This window comes from Salminus brasiliensis, chromosome 9 (genome assembly GCF_030463535.1).
Source record: "Salminus brasiliensis chromosome 9, fSalBra1.hap2, whole genome shotgun sequence".
NCBI lineage: Eukaryota > Metazoa > Chordata > Actinopteri > Characiformes > Bryconidae > Salminus > Salminus brasiliensis.
In genome coordinates this window covers 20,732,719-20,752,552 of record NC_132886.1, presented here as the reverse complement: position 1 = coordinate 20,752,552, position 19,834 = coordinate 20,732,719, and the positions used below count along the sequence as shown (strand labels likewise).

General features: G+C 37.8%; 1 protein-coding gene across 3 annotated transcripts in view; it reads left to right on the top strand.

The window, feature by feature from the left end:
* kcnip4a (potassium voltage-gated channel interacting protein 4a) overlaps positions 1-19,834 on the top strand; it is a 130,937-nt gene that overhangs the window by 46,474 nt on the left and 64,629 nt on the right. The window contains exon 1 of one of the 3 annotated variants that reach the window (XM_072687779.1): positions 10,235-10,428. The exons of the other annotated variants lie outside the window; for them this stretch is intronic. Coding sequence (XP_072543880.1) covers positions 10,329-10,428 — 100 coding nt within the window. The 5' untranslated portion in view covers positions 10,235-10,328. Of the gene's footprint in view, positions 1-10,234; positions 10,429-19,834 lie in introns of those variants that run through there. 3 annotated transcript variants of the gene reach the window in all.

Genomic DNA, 19,834 nt, shown 5'->3' with positions numbered 1-19,834 from the left:
ACACTGATAAACAGGGCAAACAGAACAAGCACGACGACTCGCTGACCACTACTGGGAGAGCAGCTGTCGCTGAGGGCAGGGTAGCGGCTACACACATATCTCAGTGTCCACTCAGCAGTAGAGCCATACGCCGCTCCCAGAGAGAGCTTATGAAATCATTGTATTATGCTTAGGCAGCCTTGCTCTGTTTAGCAGTGCTGACACCTTAACCCTTAAATTACATTATTACATACAGTATTTTATTAATGTGGTGGATTATGTGATGAATTTCATTAAAATTTTAAAAAGTTTAGGAAAAAAAATCTGAATTTTTAAAAATAATATTCTGCAAGTAAAAAAAATGGTAAGGCTGGGCTGCATTGATATGGAAATCAGTCTATAGTCTATAAAATGAAGAAATTGGGACTGCCTCGTTAATCATTATGTGTGAAAAATGAATGAAATGCAGACATTTGGCTTTGCCTTATTTTCAAATATTTTTTGTATACCAATTACCATTACGATGTACCGTGTTTTAAGCAATATTAATGTGATTCTGCAAAAGTATTTAGACACCTGCTTATTCATTGTTTCTTCTGAAATCCAGGACATACAAAAATGGAATGTTTTCTACTAGATCTGGATCATTGCTATGAGGATTTAGTGGCATTCAGTGACAAGCTTGTTAGTTGAGGCCAGGATGTTGGATGATCACCACCCCACCTCATCCCGACTCCACAACTAATCCCAATAGTATTGGATGAAGCACCATCCATCATTTCAGAGAACGCAGGTCTACTGCTCCACACCTCAGTGCTAAGGGGCTTTATACTCTAGGCCACGTCTGGCGTTAGGCATAGTGTCAAAAGGTTCATGTTTATCTGCTCCAGAGAGTCCTATTCTAGTGGCATTACTTCTCTACAGTGATTGGACAAGCTCATGTCAGCAAAGGGGGCATCTTAAAGTAGCTGAACACATTCATTAGAAGGAGTGTCCACAAACATTTGGACGTATAGTGTATAAAAGCATTCCCCGAGTATATTTATGTCGAATTACACCATGTTTTTGTTTTTGTCTGGCTCAGAAAGACTTGGAAAGACCAATCAAGGTGCAAAAAACTGCAACTTGATCATTATTGAAAACCAACTAGGTGCATGAACAGCACTACACTGTGATGGTGGCATGTTGACACCACCATGCATGACGTTGTTTTGCTGTTCGACATGAGCATATTCCCTACACAGCATTTTTACATGATATCTAGAGCGGCCTGAAATACATCACTCTGCACCCTAGATCAGTGAAGGCCAAGTTTAAAGAGGTTAACACTTCCACACAACAGCAGCAGCCTCAAAGCTTTGCACCTTTGGCCACCAGCCATTACTGACCATGACAAATGACTATCTCCACCTCCCCACACCTGAGCACCCCAGCAACACTACACCTACATTCACTGCTGACTAGGTGAAGAAGCAACTGAGCAAACTGAAACGGGGCAAAGCTGCAGATCCAGCTGTGGTACTGAAACTGTGTGCTGAGAAGCTACAAAAAGTCTTTCGGTGCATCTGTAACATCAGCTGCAGTCAAAGTAGTCAGTGTGAAAACCTGTGTGGTTGTATTGGAGTGAATAATGCAGTCATCTGCGTGTTGAACACAGCATGCATCTACTCACACACAACAGGCAGCACTGTAAAGATTGTGTTCTTTGTATGTTCTCCAGTACATTCTACTTTGCTAGGGAGGACACTTTGAATGATGCAGGTGGATGAACCGATCATCTCATGGACAATGAACCACCTGACCGTGTCTTAGACAGTTATAAGTAGCATCCTTGGGGCCCTTCAAGGGACTTTACCAACTCCATTCATGTTCAGCCTGCTGTGTACTTTAGACTTTAGGTACAATACTGAGTGACGTAATATGAGGTAACCCTCAGGTGACACCATTGTGGGGTGTATCAGTAGTGGACATGAAGACGAATACAGGAAACTGATGAAGGACTTTTTTGACTGCAGCGTAATGTCACTGCAACTAAGCTAAGTCCAAGTCTAAGTCTTCTTTTTAACGATGTACCAAATGGTTGATTTGGCCACTTCTAACTGCTGTCCCTCTGGACTGCATATGGAGAGTTCCCATGAACAACCATCGAAAGCAGTCAACACTTGAAATTAACTCCAGACCTTTACATTTTTATTTTGGTTATCAGGACTACCTAGCTGCGTATCGGTCATTTGTCCAATTACTTTTGATCCTGTGAAAATGGAGGGGGTCGTAAAAATTAGTTTGTTGACCCTCTAGTCGACACTTCATCCGATACTATTGTAAATAGTTTCTATTGATGTTTTTTGTAACACCTCTGTTAACAATGCTGCACCTTAACATAAGCATATCTTCCATTTTCTCAGACTTTCTTTTTTCCACTCATAATACCCTTCACCCTGCCCAAAAAATATTTCTTTTCCAGTTTTAGTTACTTTACACTTATATCTTCCACATTTGTTTCTTGATTTTTGTTTTTTCACAGTGTGTGAGTTAAAGAATCCATATACGGAAAAGAAGGCATCAGTTCATTAGCATTTAAATTGAAGACCTACTAGAAAAGTATAAGTGCTTCTGCAGCTAGGCTGTTTTAATTCAAGTCACTGATAGTTTACTTTGTAGAATTAATCACAAGTCTCCATGGATTTCAGTGAGATGACTTGAAATTGCTTGTTTGGACTTGCATTCATAAGCGCGGTCTCTAAAGCAGTACTACATGTACTCGTTCAAGTGGACAAACCAGACACACTTAAATGTCCTTTCATTAAGTTAGAATTAATGAACTTTCCTGCAGATGTATTTGTAATCTAACAATTATTTTTTCCATCAGTTGATTAAAAAACTACGTTATTATTTTTGGGCTTGTGTATGCATGTGTGCTCGATTAAAATAATATTTATTTTACCATAATAATGTATAAAAATATATATATTTCTCTTAATAATTCAGTATTTCAGAGGCTGCACCTCAGAGCATTATTCTGAAACAACACTCCATATTAACAGGTACCCTGCTTTATGTCATATCAACCCTTTACCTGAAATGAATTTCTGAAATACTAGACTTGATAAAAATGAAATTACTTAATCACTTGGCTAATATGTAGAAAAGTTGGAAATCACTGGCAAATGTATTTTTGCACCATTAGGAAAATAATTCTAATGATTTCCAGGCTGTAGCAACAGGCTGTAATATTAGTATGAGCTATTCTCTTACTTACAAGTGGCCATCAAAGCAAACTAAAAAATATTTAATGGCCAAATGAGAATTTTAGAGAAAGCATGATGCAGTGTTGCTTTACCATAACAGAAGCAGCGCAGAAATGGGGTGGTTAAGACACAGCACTTACGGTGCTGTTATGCTGCTATGCTTATGTAAATCTTAAGCAATCCAGGATGCTTGCGCTTCAAGTGCTCATGCATAGCAGTTGCAAAGCTCACTGATCACTGCACTGGTTCTTTGTAATGTAACTTATATATTACATTACAAAGAAATATATATATATATATATATATATATTTATAAATTGCGATGCTTGCGACTTGACACTGCACGTTATGCAAATTGATGTATTTCCATATTTGGAAATTCTGGAAAGCACTAGCCTCCAAGAAACAGAATTAAAGAGTCAAGGGTCAAAGTGGCAGGGGAAACTAGAAGCATGAGAGGAGTCTAAAGGTAGTCGATTCTCTTTATGACACTGAATTGCAAAATCATGGTAGTCATTAAAAGCCAAAGTTACTTTCTGTCTGTGGTTCAGTGTAAGGAAATAACAAAATATGGCAAAAAATATAAAGAATCAAATGATTGTATTAAAGTATTTCAATTTGTCATTATATTATATATATTATTATTATATTGTCAAAAAACCAACAACCAACCAATGAAACACAAACAAACAAACCAACCAACAACAACAATAACCTCTATACTTAGAATGGTCATTTAACTGGAGAATGCAAGAATGAGCCTCATTTATCAGTATCTTCCTCAGAATGTGTTCTTGAGAAAAGTCCAAACTACATCAGGTTAATGATGTGTTTTGAAACCACAGAATTGTTCACAGCTCTGCTCTTCTAATGATGGATCGCACTGTCCTCAAAATCCCAAATAAGAAAACACTGGTGAATGTCAGAATTGCTAAAATCTTTATCTGTTTGTTTCAGTGACCTACAAGTGTGAAGAAATATGGAAATGCACATTGTTGTCACAGTTATTGCCAGTCATGCCATTTGTTGTGAATGTAAAATGTGTTGAAGCTCAGGGTTTTCTGTCAGCATATAAAGGATGTAATGATTGCATAATGCAAATAGGCCTGTGCTAGACCTGTATGACCTTTTTATTATTTATGTTTTTTCTGTTGATGCAGATAGTTCTGAGTAGATGTCTGCAGCAGTTAGGAAGGTTTGCATTATATGCTGTGTCGCTCTGAATTTAATAGAGATATTGACTTCCACTTGAGGGCAGCAAAATCCTGTCTAGCCACATCTGGTGCTTCAGTCTATGGTCCATTTTTTCTGACAATCTCTCCAATTTTTTTCCAGTAAGACACCTTGTGCTTTCCAGATGTCCAGCTAGAAGTCTTGTGTCTTGCACGATAGCACATCTGTGATGTATATAACAAAATGAAGACGTTACCTTTAGGTCCTGTAAAATGTGAAGTCTGGCCTCCTTGGATTGCATAAGTGAGCCTTAGGTGCCCATGACCTGGTCACTGATTCACCAGTTGTCCTTTCTTTTGACCCCTTTTGATAGGTACTGACCTCTGCATACCAGAAACCCCCACTAGACCTGCCTGATGTTTTGATGTTTTGGTGCTGTCTGTGGTGTTAATGTTAGGACCATTGGTGTATATATTGTCATTTTTTTATTTTTTAATGTGAACCTGACATTCTTAATGTAAAGAACATAGATTGTCAGATTTGCATTACGTCATGAACGAAGTGGCTATAAACAGCGGCGCTATACGTATGTAACATGGGTTTGCCTCACTCTTAAATAACAGTTTACATGGTTTTGCTTGTAGTTTCTACTACTAATCATTGGCATATTCAAAGCATGGATATTTAAGGGCTAATTTTAGGAATACAGTGGCAGCATTGTGAACCCTTTCTGTGAATTTAGCCCACTTGTTTTAATCCTAATTCTGTGTTACAATATCTGTGTCCCTTTGACAAATTATTTGTGAACACTTCCATTTAATGGTGAAGCTTAAGGGCTCTAAGGATAACAGGAACAACATGCATTAACTACTTTGTGTTCTCTGCTGTTGGGAACTTTTAGAATAAATGCAGGAACAAATGGAGGCCATTAATTACATTTAACGTCCATGCTTACAGATGCATTCATCAAGCGTTAAGAATTCAATGCTAAGCTAATTAAGCTACACAGGCAAGGCTGAGTAATTGCTGTTGTCCTATGTTTCTAAATGGTTGTGTTGTGCTTCAAAACACTATAAAGGAAATTTATGATGTTGTTTTGCTTGTATCAAATTACGGGCAACTAAATATAATTAATCCCAGAACATCAGAGTAAATATGGTGTTTGGAAACTACAGTCCCTCTCTATTCAGGCTGGTTAATGTCAGAAATTTCTCTGCGCCTCTGAGGTTTTAGCTAACTACAGAGAGCAATTAGCCATTAGCAAAAGACAACTGCCTGTAAATATAATGATGGATGTGTATGACCAAGGTGCACTCAGTCAAATGTGTCAATCCTGGATAGTAGAATTGAACAGCAGTTGTTTAGTTTAGTATTTGAAACTGGATCATGAAAATCATTTAACATTTGTTTTGCTGTAACAATATTGAAAATTTGATTATTTTTCTATTTTGTGTGTCCTGATTGTACAGAGCTCTAATACAATAATACGAAGCTAATAAATACAGTGGTTTGCAGAAGTTTGTGAGCTGATCTGCTTTTAGGATTGCTAGAAAGGCAAATTAAAAACCCTGTTTTACTTCAAAAGACCATCAGGAGAATTTGTGTTGGTGCACTGTTGTACTATGCAGCAGCACCTGCACAAACATAACCTTCATGAGTCATGAGGTCTCCTTCATGTGTTCAAGAGTATTCAAGAGTCTGCCCCACCACAAAATATTCAGCATCAGCAGTTTTCAAACATCTAAACCAGGCATTTTGGAAACAAATCCTGTTGACTGCAGTAGGTAATATATCCATCGTCATCAATGAGCAGTGCTGAAAAGGCTGCAGAATTTAATGAAAAGAACACTTCTCCAACTGTTTTGGATAGTGGTGGATTGATCATGCTTTGTGTTGCAGTCAGTGGCACAAGGAAAGTTTTACTGGTAGAGAGAAGAATGGATTTAGTTAAACATCAGCATATTCTGTAGGCAAACTTCACACAGTCTGCAAAAAAAAGATGCTTCCTACAACAGAATAAGGATCCTAAACATACCTTCAAATTCACAATTGGCTAAAAGGCCATTTTCTTTTATTATTTGGGACATTAAAAAGTAAATTTGCTTAATTTTAAGTGATCTTAAGCTTCATGCATTTACCTGGAAATCAGGCATACTTTTACTTGCCTAACTATTTGTAATGACAGAATTTCCTTTCCAGAAAAGGCCAGTCATTTGCATGCACTGTATATACTATATAGATTGATTTGACTTAATTAAAAAAAGGCATGTTGTGTTTCAAAATAATATTTTATAAATTGTTGATGCTGTAAAGAAAACATTATACCCATCACATTAGCAAAAGCATTTTAAACCAAATTACCTGTAACTCCCTTAAGAGATGAGAAAACTCAATTGACTAATCATGGCATTGACCTCTGTGCCTTGTGCTTGTGGCTACTGATGTTGGGGAACTATCCATTACCATTTTATTTGTAGCAGCTGAGCTCACTCTAAATATAGCTAAGGGCCCTGATGGTAGGCTTTGTGTGGCTGGACGGTGCAATCACTCAGGACAATTGTGTGTGTGTGTGTGTGTCTGCGCTTGCGTGTGTACATGAGTGGTGGAGCTGAGACATGTTGGGTTGCTTTCTCACCTGTGTGTAGTGACGGGGGAGTGTGAATGAAAGACTCTCACATGAGGATATATCCCATTTTTAGATACACTGTGTTAGATACATAGGCCTTTATCTTTTTCCACTTCTGGCTATTATGCCATGCTCTTAGTGAACCTTGTGAATTCTTAAATGTAGATCAAGATCTGCATTAGATGGTAAACAAAATGTCCTTTTGATTTTGAGAATACCATGCTGTGCTTAACATGCACTTGCAGAGGACTGTTAAACCATAGAGAGGATAATTAAATTCAATGGGAGCACTTGCTGATGACAATCAAAACCTGGTTGAGCTAATCTTTAATCCCTGCTTGTCTTCCCAGTTGCACATGATTGATGATGGAAATTGCTCTAGGAGAAATATGGGGGAAAAATGTTTTTTTTTTTTTTTTTTTTTTTTTTTTTTTTAGAAAATCTGCCTGATTAAAAGAATTTTCCTAACACATATAAAAAAAAAACACTAAAACTAGAAAAGACATAATACCACTATTGGCTGTTTTGTCTTCGTAATGTTAGCATTTATTTGAAGTGTAGAAACCCAGTTTCCTTGCTAGTTTGATTAAATAAAGCCATGGTAGTGATTTAAAATTCAGGGTTCTTTATTATATTATTTATAGTTTTTTTACAAAAAATATTGAGCATATGCATTTAATATATTTGTTAACAAGCTATATCATATTTGTTCTTATTTTAACTTCAATATTATTTTTTTACTCCCCGTACCCATACCGGCTGTTAGATTGATGTCCTCTCGGCTCAAAACATTCAAAATAACATTTAATTTTCCATACTAACTTAAATAACGGCATTTTATGTGAAAGAAATTTGCGCAATAAACCGGCTAAAGCACAAGAGCATGTCCTGAGGTAAACTGACCTTCCTTATGAGCCTGAAGGACATGTAACTACAGGTAATTCCATCTCTCTCTCCAACACAATCACCTGTTCTTAGGGGAGTTATTCTGAACCCAGGGCACGAGTGTGGTTACATGTCCTTGTTGCTTTTAGAGCTGGAAGCGCCTGGCACCTGCAGTTTAAGATGTTTTGGTACCTCAGGACCATACCTGTTGTATTACAGGCTGAAGGTTATGTTCATGCACTCTTAAAAATAAAGGCACTACAAAAGTTTCTTTAGGTGATACTCAGAAGAACCACTTTGATTTTATAAGGAACCATGTTTCTGATGTAAATAATTATATCAAAATATTGTTGTCTTTAAAGAATAATATGGATTTGTATGGTTCTGTTATATACACAATCCAGTAATGTGGTGTTGTGGCAGTATGCTTACAGCATAGCATATATATATGATATAGTATTTATAATAATATTCAACTTTTTGTTCTGTACTCACTTTGCAGACACGGATGAATTAATCATGTGTGGCTGACAGCTTGCCCTTGCAGGTAATCAGGTGAGGGGCTGCTAGAGGCACTAATTTACCTGCATTAATACAGCTTCATTAGCAGAGAAATCAAAGGACTGTTGCCCTAATCAAATGCCACGAAATAGCATGGCACTAGAGAAGAATGAACAGCTCCTTCATCAGCCACTTTAACCTCAGGAGCAGGAGGCTTGCACATACAAGGGGATACTTATGGTGATGGGAAGTGTCCCACTCATTTTTAAGGGTGCACAATAGACCGATCAGCCAGTACATTAGAACCTTTGACAGGTGAACAACATGTCTTTATACAGTGGCACCTGTCAGGAGATGGGATGTACATAATTGGGCCAATCTAATCACGTAAACAGTCAGCTCTAAAAGTTGATAGCAGGAACAATGAGCAAGTAAAAAGATCTGAGACAACTGCGTTAGAGCATGATGTTTAGTACCTACTAAAAGTGGCTCGAGGAAGGACATGCGGTGAACCGGTGACAGGAGCATGGGCGCCCTAACTTCACTGACCGCGCAACTTACAGGACAGGATCTGCCGCTAACGCCTGGGTGTCAGATACCACAGGACACCTTCAGAGGTCTTGTAGAGTCCATGCCTCATCAGGTCATGCCACCCAGCCAGTGCTGTGTACCAGTGCTTCCTCTATTCTTTTTGAATAGCTGCTAATACATCTTTGGACAGCTGAATATGCTTAGGAGAGAACATTCACTGTCTAATTCTGTTACAGCTGTTAAAAGATTCCCAGCTAATAGATCACACTGAGTGATGGGAGAATAGGGAGGGCCATCCTGACTTCCCAGAAAGACTGAGGCCGATGATGCTCTATGAGACTCACAGCCACGGATGGCTGTGGCATCACCAGGGATTAAACAGGCAATTTCAAGATTATAGGGCTGGCACTGAGCCGTAAAAAAGTGCCTATTGGTATCAGCCACAATGCAGTGTTGATTGCCCTAGAAATTCTATATTCGTGAATCACTAGTAAGTATTACCTACATGCATTTGCTGTGATTGTGCTGTAGCATCTTTAGCATTGATATGTGATAAATTATGTTCCAATGATGTACTTTTCTGAGCTTAAAGAACATTGTCCAACTGCATAATGTGCATAATTAGTCCTGAAACATGTGCACAAGTGAAGTGTATCTTGGGAAAGTATCATGATATCCCCCCCCCCCTACTTTTGAATGAGCGCTAATTCCCTCAGGGGCACTGAATAGTGACAAGTTTGGCGTATAATGTTCTGCTGTATTTTGGGAACAGTCTCATTGTGTCCAGCGCAGATCCTTACTGTATTTGTTGGAGCCCCTGTTTCCTTGGCAACGGATGCTCCATGTGACAGCGTCTTGAGGTGTTTAGTGCTTCGGAGCTCCACATATGCTGTTTTGTGTGAAACCCGGTCTCAGGGACTGGAGTATGACACCTTACTGTATGCTGTCCTGAGGTGTTATCTCATCCTGTGTGTGTGTGAGTGTGTGTGTGTATGTGTGTATGTGTGTGCACCTGTTAGGAAAAGATAACTGGACAGAGATGTACTTAAGTGCTTCATTGTGGAATTCTACACAGGGGATTTAAAAAAAAGGGCTCTCTCTCTTATTCTATCTTTCACCCTGTCAAACGCCCCCTCATCACTTTCTATTGTCCCTTTTACCTTTATCTGTTTAGTCTTTGTCTAATCCATCATTTCCTCCTGCCCTCCCTACTCCTCTTCACTCTACCTCCCCCCTCCTCTTCTCTTCCTTCCCCTCCCCTCCCCTTCTCCTCTCTTGTCCTCTGTCTTCACTGAGGATGAGACGGAGGCTCTTCAAATGTAGTTAAAAGGCAATGCTCCCTGTCCAAAGCAGCGGTCAGACCATGACCTGACCCAGTCAGCACCATGAACCTGGAGGGGCTGGAGATGATCGCTGTGCTGGTCGTGGTCGTGCTCTTTGTAAAGGTTCTGGAACAGTTTGGACTTTTAGAGGCAAGCTATGATGGTAAGGCAAAAGTGGAGATTTTGGTTGACCTGTTATTAGAAGTACTGTTAGTGTCTGGACAAATGGGCTGTGTGCTTCTTTAGTTGTGATCAAATGATGTTTACACTCTGTTTCACTTGGCGTGATGATGTTTGGGCTTTTAGGTAAAAAGTAATGATGGTGAAGGAAAAGTGAGATTTCTGTTTTCTGTGTTAGAAATGAAACTAATTCTGTTGTATTTCAGCAGTGATTAGGTTGCTATTGCACTAATATTTGCGACTGTAAAATGTAGCGATGCCCAAAATTAAATTTGTCGTTATTGTGACAAAATACTTTACCATGTGCTTTTCTGAACACATTGTGGAAATTGTCAGTTTTTGAAGGCATGTTGATCTACTGTGTTTCACCTACATTTAATAGTGAAGACTATAGTAAGTCCTGGTTACCTGGAATTGAAATGCTTCATAGATTTCAGTTCATATATATATTTTCTTAAAGTCTGTTCCAACTTGTCAAAAATTTAAAATATTGTGGTACATATTGTTTATCCTAGATACATCTTAAAGTTTCATAATCTATGTAATCACTCCAAAAGTTTATCACTTAGTCAACAGGTCTCATGTTGTTTCATTTTTTATAAGTCTTACAAGATGATTCTGACAGAGGTGTGTGTATATATGTGTGTTGTTGACAAAACATCCACATCCTACACTCAGACACTTCTTATGTTTTATATAGTTTTTGCACTTTTTTTGCCAAAGGCAGAATGCTTCTGAACCTGAAGATGACTATTACAACTATTATACTATTCAGTAAGCTGAAGGTGGCCTCTCAGCTGATTGATCAACTATGCTGGAGCTGGGTTAGGACGGATGTGAATGCATCTGCTTGCCGAATGCACAGTACTACTTTTGAATCTCTCATACCGGCACTAATGAAACCTTGAGTGTCTGTAAAACCTCCTGAATTTTAAAATGAGCTGTTTGAACTGAAGCGAAAATACACACTTAAAACATCACTCAGCGTGTTTCTGCTATTTCTGGGTGGATTTGTGGTGGAATTAAATTCTTCTATTTCTGATTTCAGCTGATTCTGGCCCAAATAATAACCTGACATCTCATTTTACATTAATTACATTTAGCAGAACAGTTAACTTTAGAGAATTGTCTTAGAGCTATGTAATAATAATAAATAAATTATATATATATATATATATATATATATATATATATATATATATGTACACATATATATGTATATATGTACATTTTTAAACAATATACAAACCATATGTTAATAAACCCTGTTTAATCTTGTAGACAAGGGAAGGAGATTTCTAAAATTATAGTAAATGTTAAACGCTGAAACTCAGACTCAGACTCAGAGTTTGCGTTCATTGACTGACTCATGTTTTGAAATCTTCTGAGAAGCTTATTTTTCTTGCAGATTTCAATTATACACTGTAAATGTTTCTCCAATACAAATTAAATTAGAATTCAGCAAACACTCTTTGTGTTGAACACAAGATGTTTTGTGGGAAGTAATGCAGGAATCACGGCGAGGGGTCTTAATAACTTATTTTGAATGTGTGAATCTCATGTTCTGCAGCCACGTGGCTACCTGTTATGCACAACATTTGAAAAGGCTGAAACAACAGGCTGCTTTACAGTCTTCATAATTGTTAACTTTCCAAATATCATTTGAATCTGTGAAAACTTCCTCCAGTCTTCACATCACCAGTAGTGACCTAAGTATTTATTATTTTTTTGCAGATTACAGATTGTAGTGTGTAGGAACTCAGTATGTATAGCATGCCTGTGCTTATACAACATAAGCAATAAGTTCTCAAAGCTCATTTTGAATCATAAACATTGTCAGCTCATGTAGAGCACTCACAGTTGCATGTACCATACAATAAGACAATAAGTGTAGTCCAATTATAGGGGACCTACAAACAGCAACAACCAGTGTAGAGTAACTACATAGTAGCTAGTAAGTGACTGGATATCAGTCCATTATGATGTGATCCTCTTTCACGTCATTTAAAAAATAAAATGTAAACATTAGCACTAGATCTTCATATGTTAGCATAGCAGGGAAATAACCATTTTCTGCAGGGTCACAAAAACAAAATGTAGATATGCAGAACCTCTTACTTTGCCTTTTTGCTGTATGTGTTACTTAAAGGTGTATATGTCAGATAAATACCCCATGGATATAAAGGTTCTTAGACTTTCTGTCTTTTCCACTGGGGAACAAAAAGAACACAAAGTTCAACTGCTTTGTTTCTGTTACATTTAACTTTGCCCGACATGTCATGTCATATGCTGGCTCCAGTTAATTAAGCCCAGAATGGGAGTATGTTTTGCTCTTAACCGTTGCCTTTTAAAAGGCAGCTGGAACAAATAAAGGCCATTTGGACATTAGCAGTAGTTGAAGTACCTTAATTGATTCTGAGCTGCTTATAGATCAAACTAATTGCAATGTCGAAGCCCAGCGTATCGTTCAGATTAATGCAGTGATGGCAACTTTCCTAAGCAGTTTCAGCTTGGCTTTTTGCTTATTATTAGATTTATTGTTGCAGTTTTTACCATGTCATATTTTGGGAGTCTTCGTTGATTCATACGTTCACTAATAAAATAACACAGAAATAGTAGTACTGTGTTAATACTAGGCAGGGCCTACCTGTGCTCTCAAACCAGCCCCAGTTCTTTGTGATGTGGATTGCACAAGATGTTTAAAATATTTTTTTGAGATACTGCACTTTCATTCAAGCACTTTTAAGCACTTTCATTCTGTGAATATCCCGTCTCACCACATCCCAAAAGTGTTTATTTGGATCAGGTGACTGGGAAGACCACTGAAGAACACTTCACCATGTCACAAAGCAGAAGTCATTGTTCAGGAAACCAGTTTGAGACCACTTTTGCTTTGTGACTGGTTTGTGATCATGCTGGAAGAAATCATTCTGAAATAAATTGTGGCCATGAAGGGATGCACATGGTTAGCAACAATACTAGAATATACTACAATATATACTACAATATATACTAAATATACTACAATATATGGATAGAATATAGCATTTAAGTGATCATTGATTGGCGCAAAGGGGCACAAAGTGTGCCAAGAACTTCCTTACACCATTATTCCACCTTGTCTAGTCTGTTGACACAAGGCAGGTTGGACCATTTATACTGTACTGAGTAACTACTGGACCGTGTCTGTCACAGTCATTTAAAACAATAAGAAAAACATAAATTTGTAGAATTTGTACATTAAATCTGATATTCTGTGAACATTTAAAGTATACAAAATACTTAGCATTTACCTCAGAAGGTTTGTCAAACTGCTTATCAGAGATGGTGTTAAATTTCTGCTTATTATATTTCCAGTTATACCAGTGTACTGAACAGCCTATTGATATCCTGCAATTATTTATTATTTAGTACACTGTTTAAAATTCTGTATTTCTCCATCATTACTTTTTTCCCCAATAGAGTGATCATTACCTTTGATGAATTGCCATCAGTCATTACTGATATCCGATTGCATTATCCTACTGCCCAGGCCCAAGGGGAACCCATTACTGACAGATGGGTTGAGTTGCACATAAAACTTGTATAATCTCCATAGAAACGCATTACAATAGAATGAGACAACCGCATAGAAGCCTAAGGTCACCATGACCAGCACAAAGCATCAGCAAGGGGGATATAAAGACCCCACAGTATTAAGCTGTGGAGAAGTGAAACTGTGTATTCTGCAGTGCTACACCTCCATCTAAGATCTTTGGGATAAGTTGGAGTGGCGTTGATGATCCACAGCTAATCATCCAACATCAGAACCTGACCTCACTCATGCTTTTGTGTCTGAATAAACTCAAATCTGCACAGAAGGCTAGAGGCTGCTACTGTAGTAAAGGGGAGGCAAACTCTCAATGAATACCTTTGATTTTTAGAAGAAATTAGATGAGTCGGTTTCGACTAACTTTTAAATATAGTGTATATTTGTGCTCATGCTTTAAAGCCACAAATAAATAAAATAATAATAATAAAATCAGAAGAAGACTAAAAGCAACAACCAATTGAATAAATGCTTACAATAAAAGGTACTAAAAAGGGTTATTTGAACAATGAACAAGTGTACCTGCTTGCAGCTACAGTGGTAGTAATTGTGAAAGTAGCGGTAAAGTGCTGGGCTGAATGATTCTAAAAGTGCTTTGGTCTTCAGTCGTCATTGCGGAGTGCTGACCCGATGTTCATGGTCACCTCCATGCAGTGAAAAAAGATATCGATCTAAAACACTCAATGACCAAACACTGTTGTGAAAGCTTGTCTTTAACACCGAGGCTGTGTTTAGGCTCTCGTCTTTTCTGTCTCAAGGGCGGACAAATGAAATAAGAAGTACAGAAAGTGTGTGATTGATGTCACATATGATGATGCATAGTGTTGCTGTGAGGCAAAAACACTCTGTGTCATGATGTGATTCTGGCAGTTGTTCTTCACGTTGTGTCAAAATTTCATGATGAATCAACCAATAGAAAGGCTTCTAAAAAACGTCCACTGAAGTTAAGAAAGTTTTTCCTTCTCCTATAGAGTATAAAACGTTTTTTACTCAACAGCAACTATGGGCTTGTTTATTTATTGACATGGTACAGTCACAAGAGTACTCTCTATATCAAGATCTCAGTCAGGAATTAGTATAAAGTTGGTTCTGTATTACATAGAAAGTGTCTGTTCTGTAAGAGTTGACAGACATTTGAACTTTTAGAATTCCCGTTGTAAATGGTCTCAGATCAGTGTTAACTGTCTCACTTGTGTTGATCTGCATTAACACAGCAGCAAAGTTTGGAAGGCTAATGGCATAAAGACATGATGCTTGTAAAATGAAATCTCATGCTTCTGGATGTTATACCGGTTATCATTACTGTAACACTTTAGTCCAGAGCTAAGCCTCTATTCCGTTCCATCTAATGAGCATTTAGCTGGACTAAAGCTCATTTCCTGGGTGTAATGACACAAGATAACATTTCTTATTAGATCAAGCCAACTAATGACTGTGTGGAGAGGAGACTTTTAAATACACAATATATTCATGTAAGAAGCCACATTTACACAGTGCTGCTTTTCTATACAGTATTATACAGAGAGCAGAGCCTTACCAACTAAATACGGGATACAGTGTTTACTGTGTCCACGTTTTTTCTGGAGATTCTTCACCTCTTCTGGAGATTTTACACATCTCTAAAGTTCAGTCTCAAACGTTGAGAAATGCATTTTTTGATTCTCATCATCCAAGTAATCGTAGCTCTTGTTAGGTACCCAATTTCTCTACACAGCATGTTAAGATTTTTTGACTGGTTGGTGATGTTGTTGTTGTTGTTGTTGTTGTTGTTGTTGTTGATCTTATTCTTTAATTAGTTTTGCAGTTTTTTTCCATGTTTTTTATATTATACTGTGATCAATACAGTGTTTGACACACAGCGTGTTACCGTGGTAATGCCTTTGCAGTATTTTCTATACCAGTACAGGCAGTCTGACTTAGACTAAAGTTATGTATTTGTTTATTTCCCTTTTTAAAATCTGCTGAAGCCATTTGTTCCGTCTGTTTCCGGTATGGATATGCTTTTTAACAATTTAGTGTGCTGCAGATGCCAGAGACACAAAAGTTGTAGATTCTTGCTCTAGGTCTTAGGCCTTAATCACCTCTTTCCAGAAGTGTGATATGTCTGTGTATCCTTTAAAAGAGGTTATTGAAATATTGTAGTTATTATATTTATTATTATATTATTATATTGTTTACAGCCTGCAACAGTGAGGAACGTTCTCAGAAGGTAACAGAGTCTGCAGTGTGGATCTATTGTACAAAGGACCATAACCTAAAATCCGGTTCTAGTTCTTTGACTGCTTTTGAACCGCCTTTTCTCCAGATGTTTGCCTTTTTGTGCCGTTTTAGCCCATGCCACCAAATCCATTTGCCGAAACACACTCCCACACACTCCAAGCACGTCTTACCTAAATTGTGACTGTATCATTTATAGAAACACAAGGATCAGATTGGTATCTGCTGATATTCAGCATTAAGCTGCCCAGAAAATGATTACTTTTCAGGTTGCTTTGCCCTTAATGTTATTTGCCAATGAATAAATAAATTACTGTATGCATGTCGGCATTTTACACTAGTGTTTTGTTATCATACTACTTGTACTACTTTATATTGCTATACTTATTTCCTCAGTTATAGTTGAACCTATGTATGAGAAGAAGCAGCTCTGAGACCCAGTACAGCAGTTGCACTGCAAGCAGGACATTAACCTGCTTTGGCTGCAGGTGAGGCACCAAAATGTTACTTTCAACTTTATGGCTTTCACTTTGTTCAGCTGTACAGCATATAACTGTCCCCAATGTGCCAGCAGTGCATTTCTTGGATGACTAATGGAATACCATAGATACGTTTCGTGAGTTTGTACTAGATTTCCAAGGTCATGATGATGAACTTAAGAGACTTTATTAAGCTTCAAATTGAGCACGAACTAGGTCTGTGAGTCTGTAGACCTTTTTTTTAGCTATAGAAAGGGTATTAGCATGTTGTCAAGATTTTTGTGTGGGTGACTTGTTACATACAATCTTATTCAATTTTGGCTGTCAAATGACACATTTCTTTGTTTTTCTAAGTGAAAGTAAGTGATCAAATACTCTTCAGGAAAAACTTAAACTTGCATTTCCTTTAGAGCACATTTACACAGCAAATTTAGTCGTATTACTCAGTAACTACAGGGACGTCTGTACAAACTGATTGGGCTATTCTTTGGTAATAGAATAGTTTGTAATAACATTTTCAGACCATTGCTTGATTAAGGGCTTAACATATTAGAAACATATTTTTTTTAATAAATGTGTGTTCAAAAATGTTTTATTTCTTGAGAATGTGAAATTCAACAGCACAATTTGATCAGGTCCCCAAACTTTTGCATAACTTCCTTCACAGTTGCAAGAATTTGCATGCAGTTTAGGCCTGCGTGTTTGTTTCAATTAAGATAAGATAATCCTTTATTAGTCCCACACTGGGGAAGTTACCTATTTTATTAGAATTTAAGGCACAATTTCAGTGCATTTTCTTTCAGTTCATATTTTTTTTTTACAAAACAAACTAAAATAGTTTATATAATATAAAATAAGTAAAAATATTTGATTGTGACGTGTTCTTTTTCTGGACAACTCTGCTCTATTGTTATTCGTTACAATTATTTAAAAAGCTCACGTTATTACAAACACCACATTAACGCTCATTAATTGGTAATGCAGCAGTATGATTTAGGTCCAGCTGCCCTTGGCTCTCCCCTTTTATCATTGGTCAACCTAAAATGACTGAAATGTAATTTAAACATTAAAACCTTATGAATAAATGAGCCAGGAACACAAATGCAAATTCATGTGCTAAATACAAGTCATCCTCGCCACAGTACTGCTTATGCATGCTAAAATATGTATAATGACAACAGGTTTCACACAAGTTTACTTTGTGAACAGCAGCTAGTAAGTTAAGGCTAGTAAGCCTTATGCATTCTGGACGCTGCATTCCTCCCCACTTTGATTAGATTTAACAACACACGCTCCGAACACACAGAACTGTTCTAAAGTAGAAGACTGGCCTTTACTGATTGTTGTTAAAAATAGACACTACTGTGTGCAAATAGTCGTCTCGACTGTGGTCACCTCCTCTCTAGTGGAGTGACAGTGAGTGACAGCAGTGTGCCGCCAGAGCACAGTAGATCTGACAAATGACGAGACGAAGATGGAGATGACAGTTAGGATGAGCTGTAAAACGGTGCTCTTCTGCAGCTCGGGTCATAGGAATGCATTTGTTTTTGTGTTCTTCGTTCATTTGCAGAGTGTTTTTGAGATGCTGTCTGTTTTTAAATGGGGCTGCACAGTTTGTTCATCACGATATTGGCCTTTGTGATACTAAAATCACAAAAAGTTGCACTTTGAGCTTGTTGCTCAAAGTAGTTCCGGATGAGTTTCCATGGGGGTTTTGATGAATCATCAAATGGAACATTCCACTAAAAAAGTTCATTGTCGTGTTTACATGCCAATTACAGTGATTAACCGTTTACAGAGCATTCAGTGCAGTTTAGTCAAAGGTTCTGCTAAGTGGAGTTAGGGCGTAACTCAGTCTTGGGAGATAGTCCCTGCCCTGAACCCCTCCCACTCAGCCCTATATAAGCCCTCGTTCTCACTCCATTATCACATCGAACAACTTTGCATCCTCTGCTTCCCCCGTCTCCACCTTTCTTCACCTTTCTTTACCTGTCGCTGGGGGGCTTTGGCTTCATGCACCTAAAATGTTAGTAAATGTTCTACAGCTGATTTTTAGTCTGTGTCCCTTCTCTTTAATTTGTTTACTGTTTATTTCCATCTGCAGGTTCGAACTTCCCCTATCACATATTATCCACAGACTGATCCCTCTTTGGTCAGGAGTCTGAGAATAGGAGAGACCCTCAATGTTATGGGAAAAATAAAAAAACAAATTGAGGGGATGTGGAGACAGACTGAAAACTGAAAAACTGAATACTTTAGCTGCAGCTTATTTACTACAGTTATTGAGTTGTCTTAAACTTTAAATTTATTGTTACTAAACTAAGATGTAGAACCTATGAAATGTGAGTTGAGAACTTTTCAATAAAAGTTGAGTTGACTAAAAAAATGCTCCGTAATCAGTTACTTTATGATTTTTAGTTGGGCTTCAGTTGGACTATTCACCCATATTGTCATGCCTAACTATAGTTCAAGTTTAGACTGTTCATACAATTTGGCAAGCAATTTTGTTTTAGATACAATATACTCACTGTCATTCAGCTCTCGAAATTGTTCTGTATGTTATGGGACATGGTTACATGACATTTGGGACATGACCAGGTTTCTCTTGCCAAGCTAAGATGAGATTTTCCCAAATCTAGAAAAAACAGTGAGGGTGTTGGTTCTTGTGTGAATCAGTGTGAAGCCAAATGCTCACACACAGACACCAATCAGTCTCCTGTCAGGCCCTGGACAACTGCTTGCTTGGCCATCTGCTGTCCATTCATGTTCAGGATGCTGTAGGCCAGGGATACTCTGTTCACAGTCTGCGAAGGCCGGGCACTGCGGATTTCCCAAAATCCTTTGAGGTGTGATGACACATTGGCCAGTCAGCTGTTGCGAATTGTTGAGTTACCGATCATTGCCTGAACATGGATCAGATTTGCATCCAAGAGGTTGATCTCTGTAGTATCTCTGCTGCATCACCATGAGTAGACATTTGGACACACTCATCCACACAGTAAATATGAACCTAACCTAACAGCAAACCATACACAGACTTTCAAAGATTCTCAGATAAATAAAAACAAAATGTGCATATACCTGAGTGTGTCTATTAGGGTCTG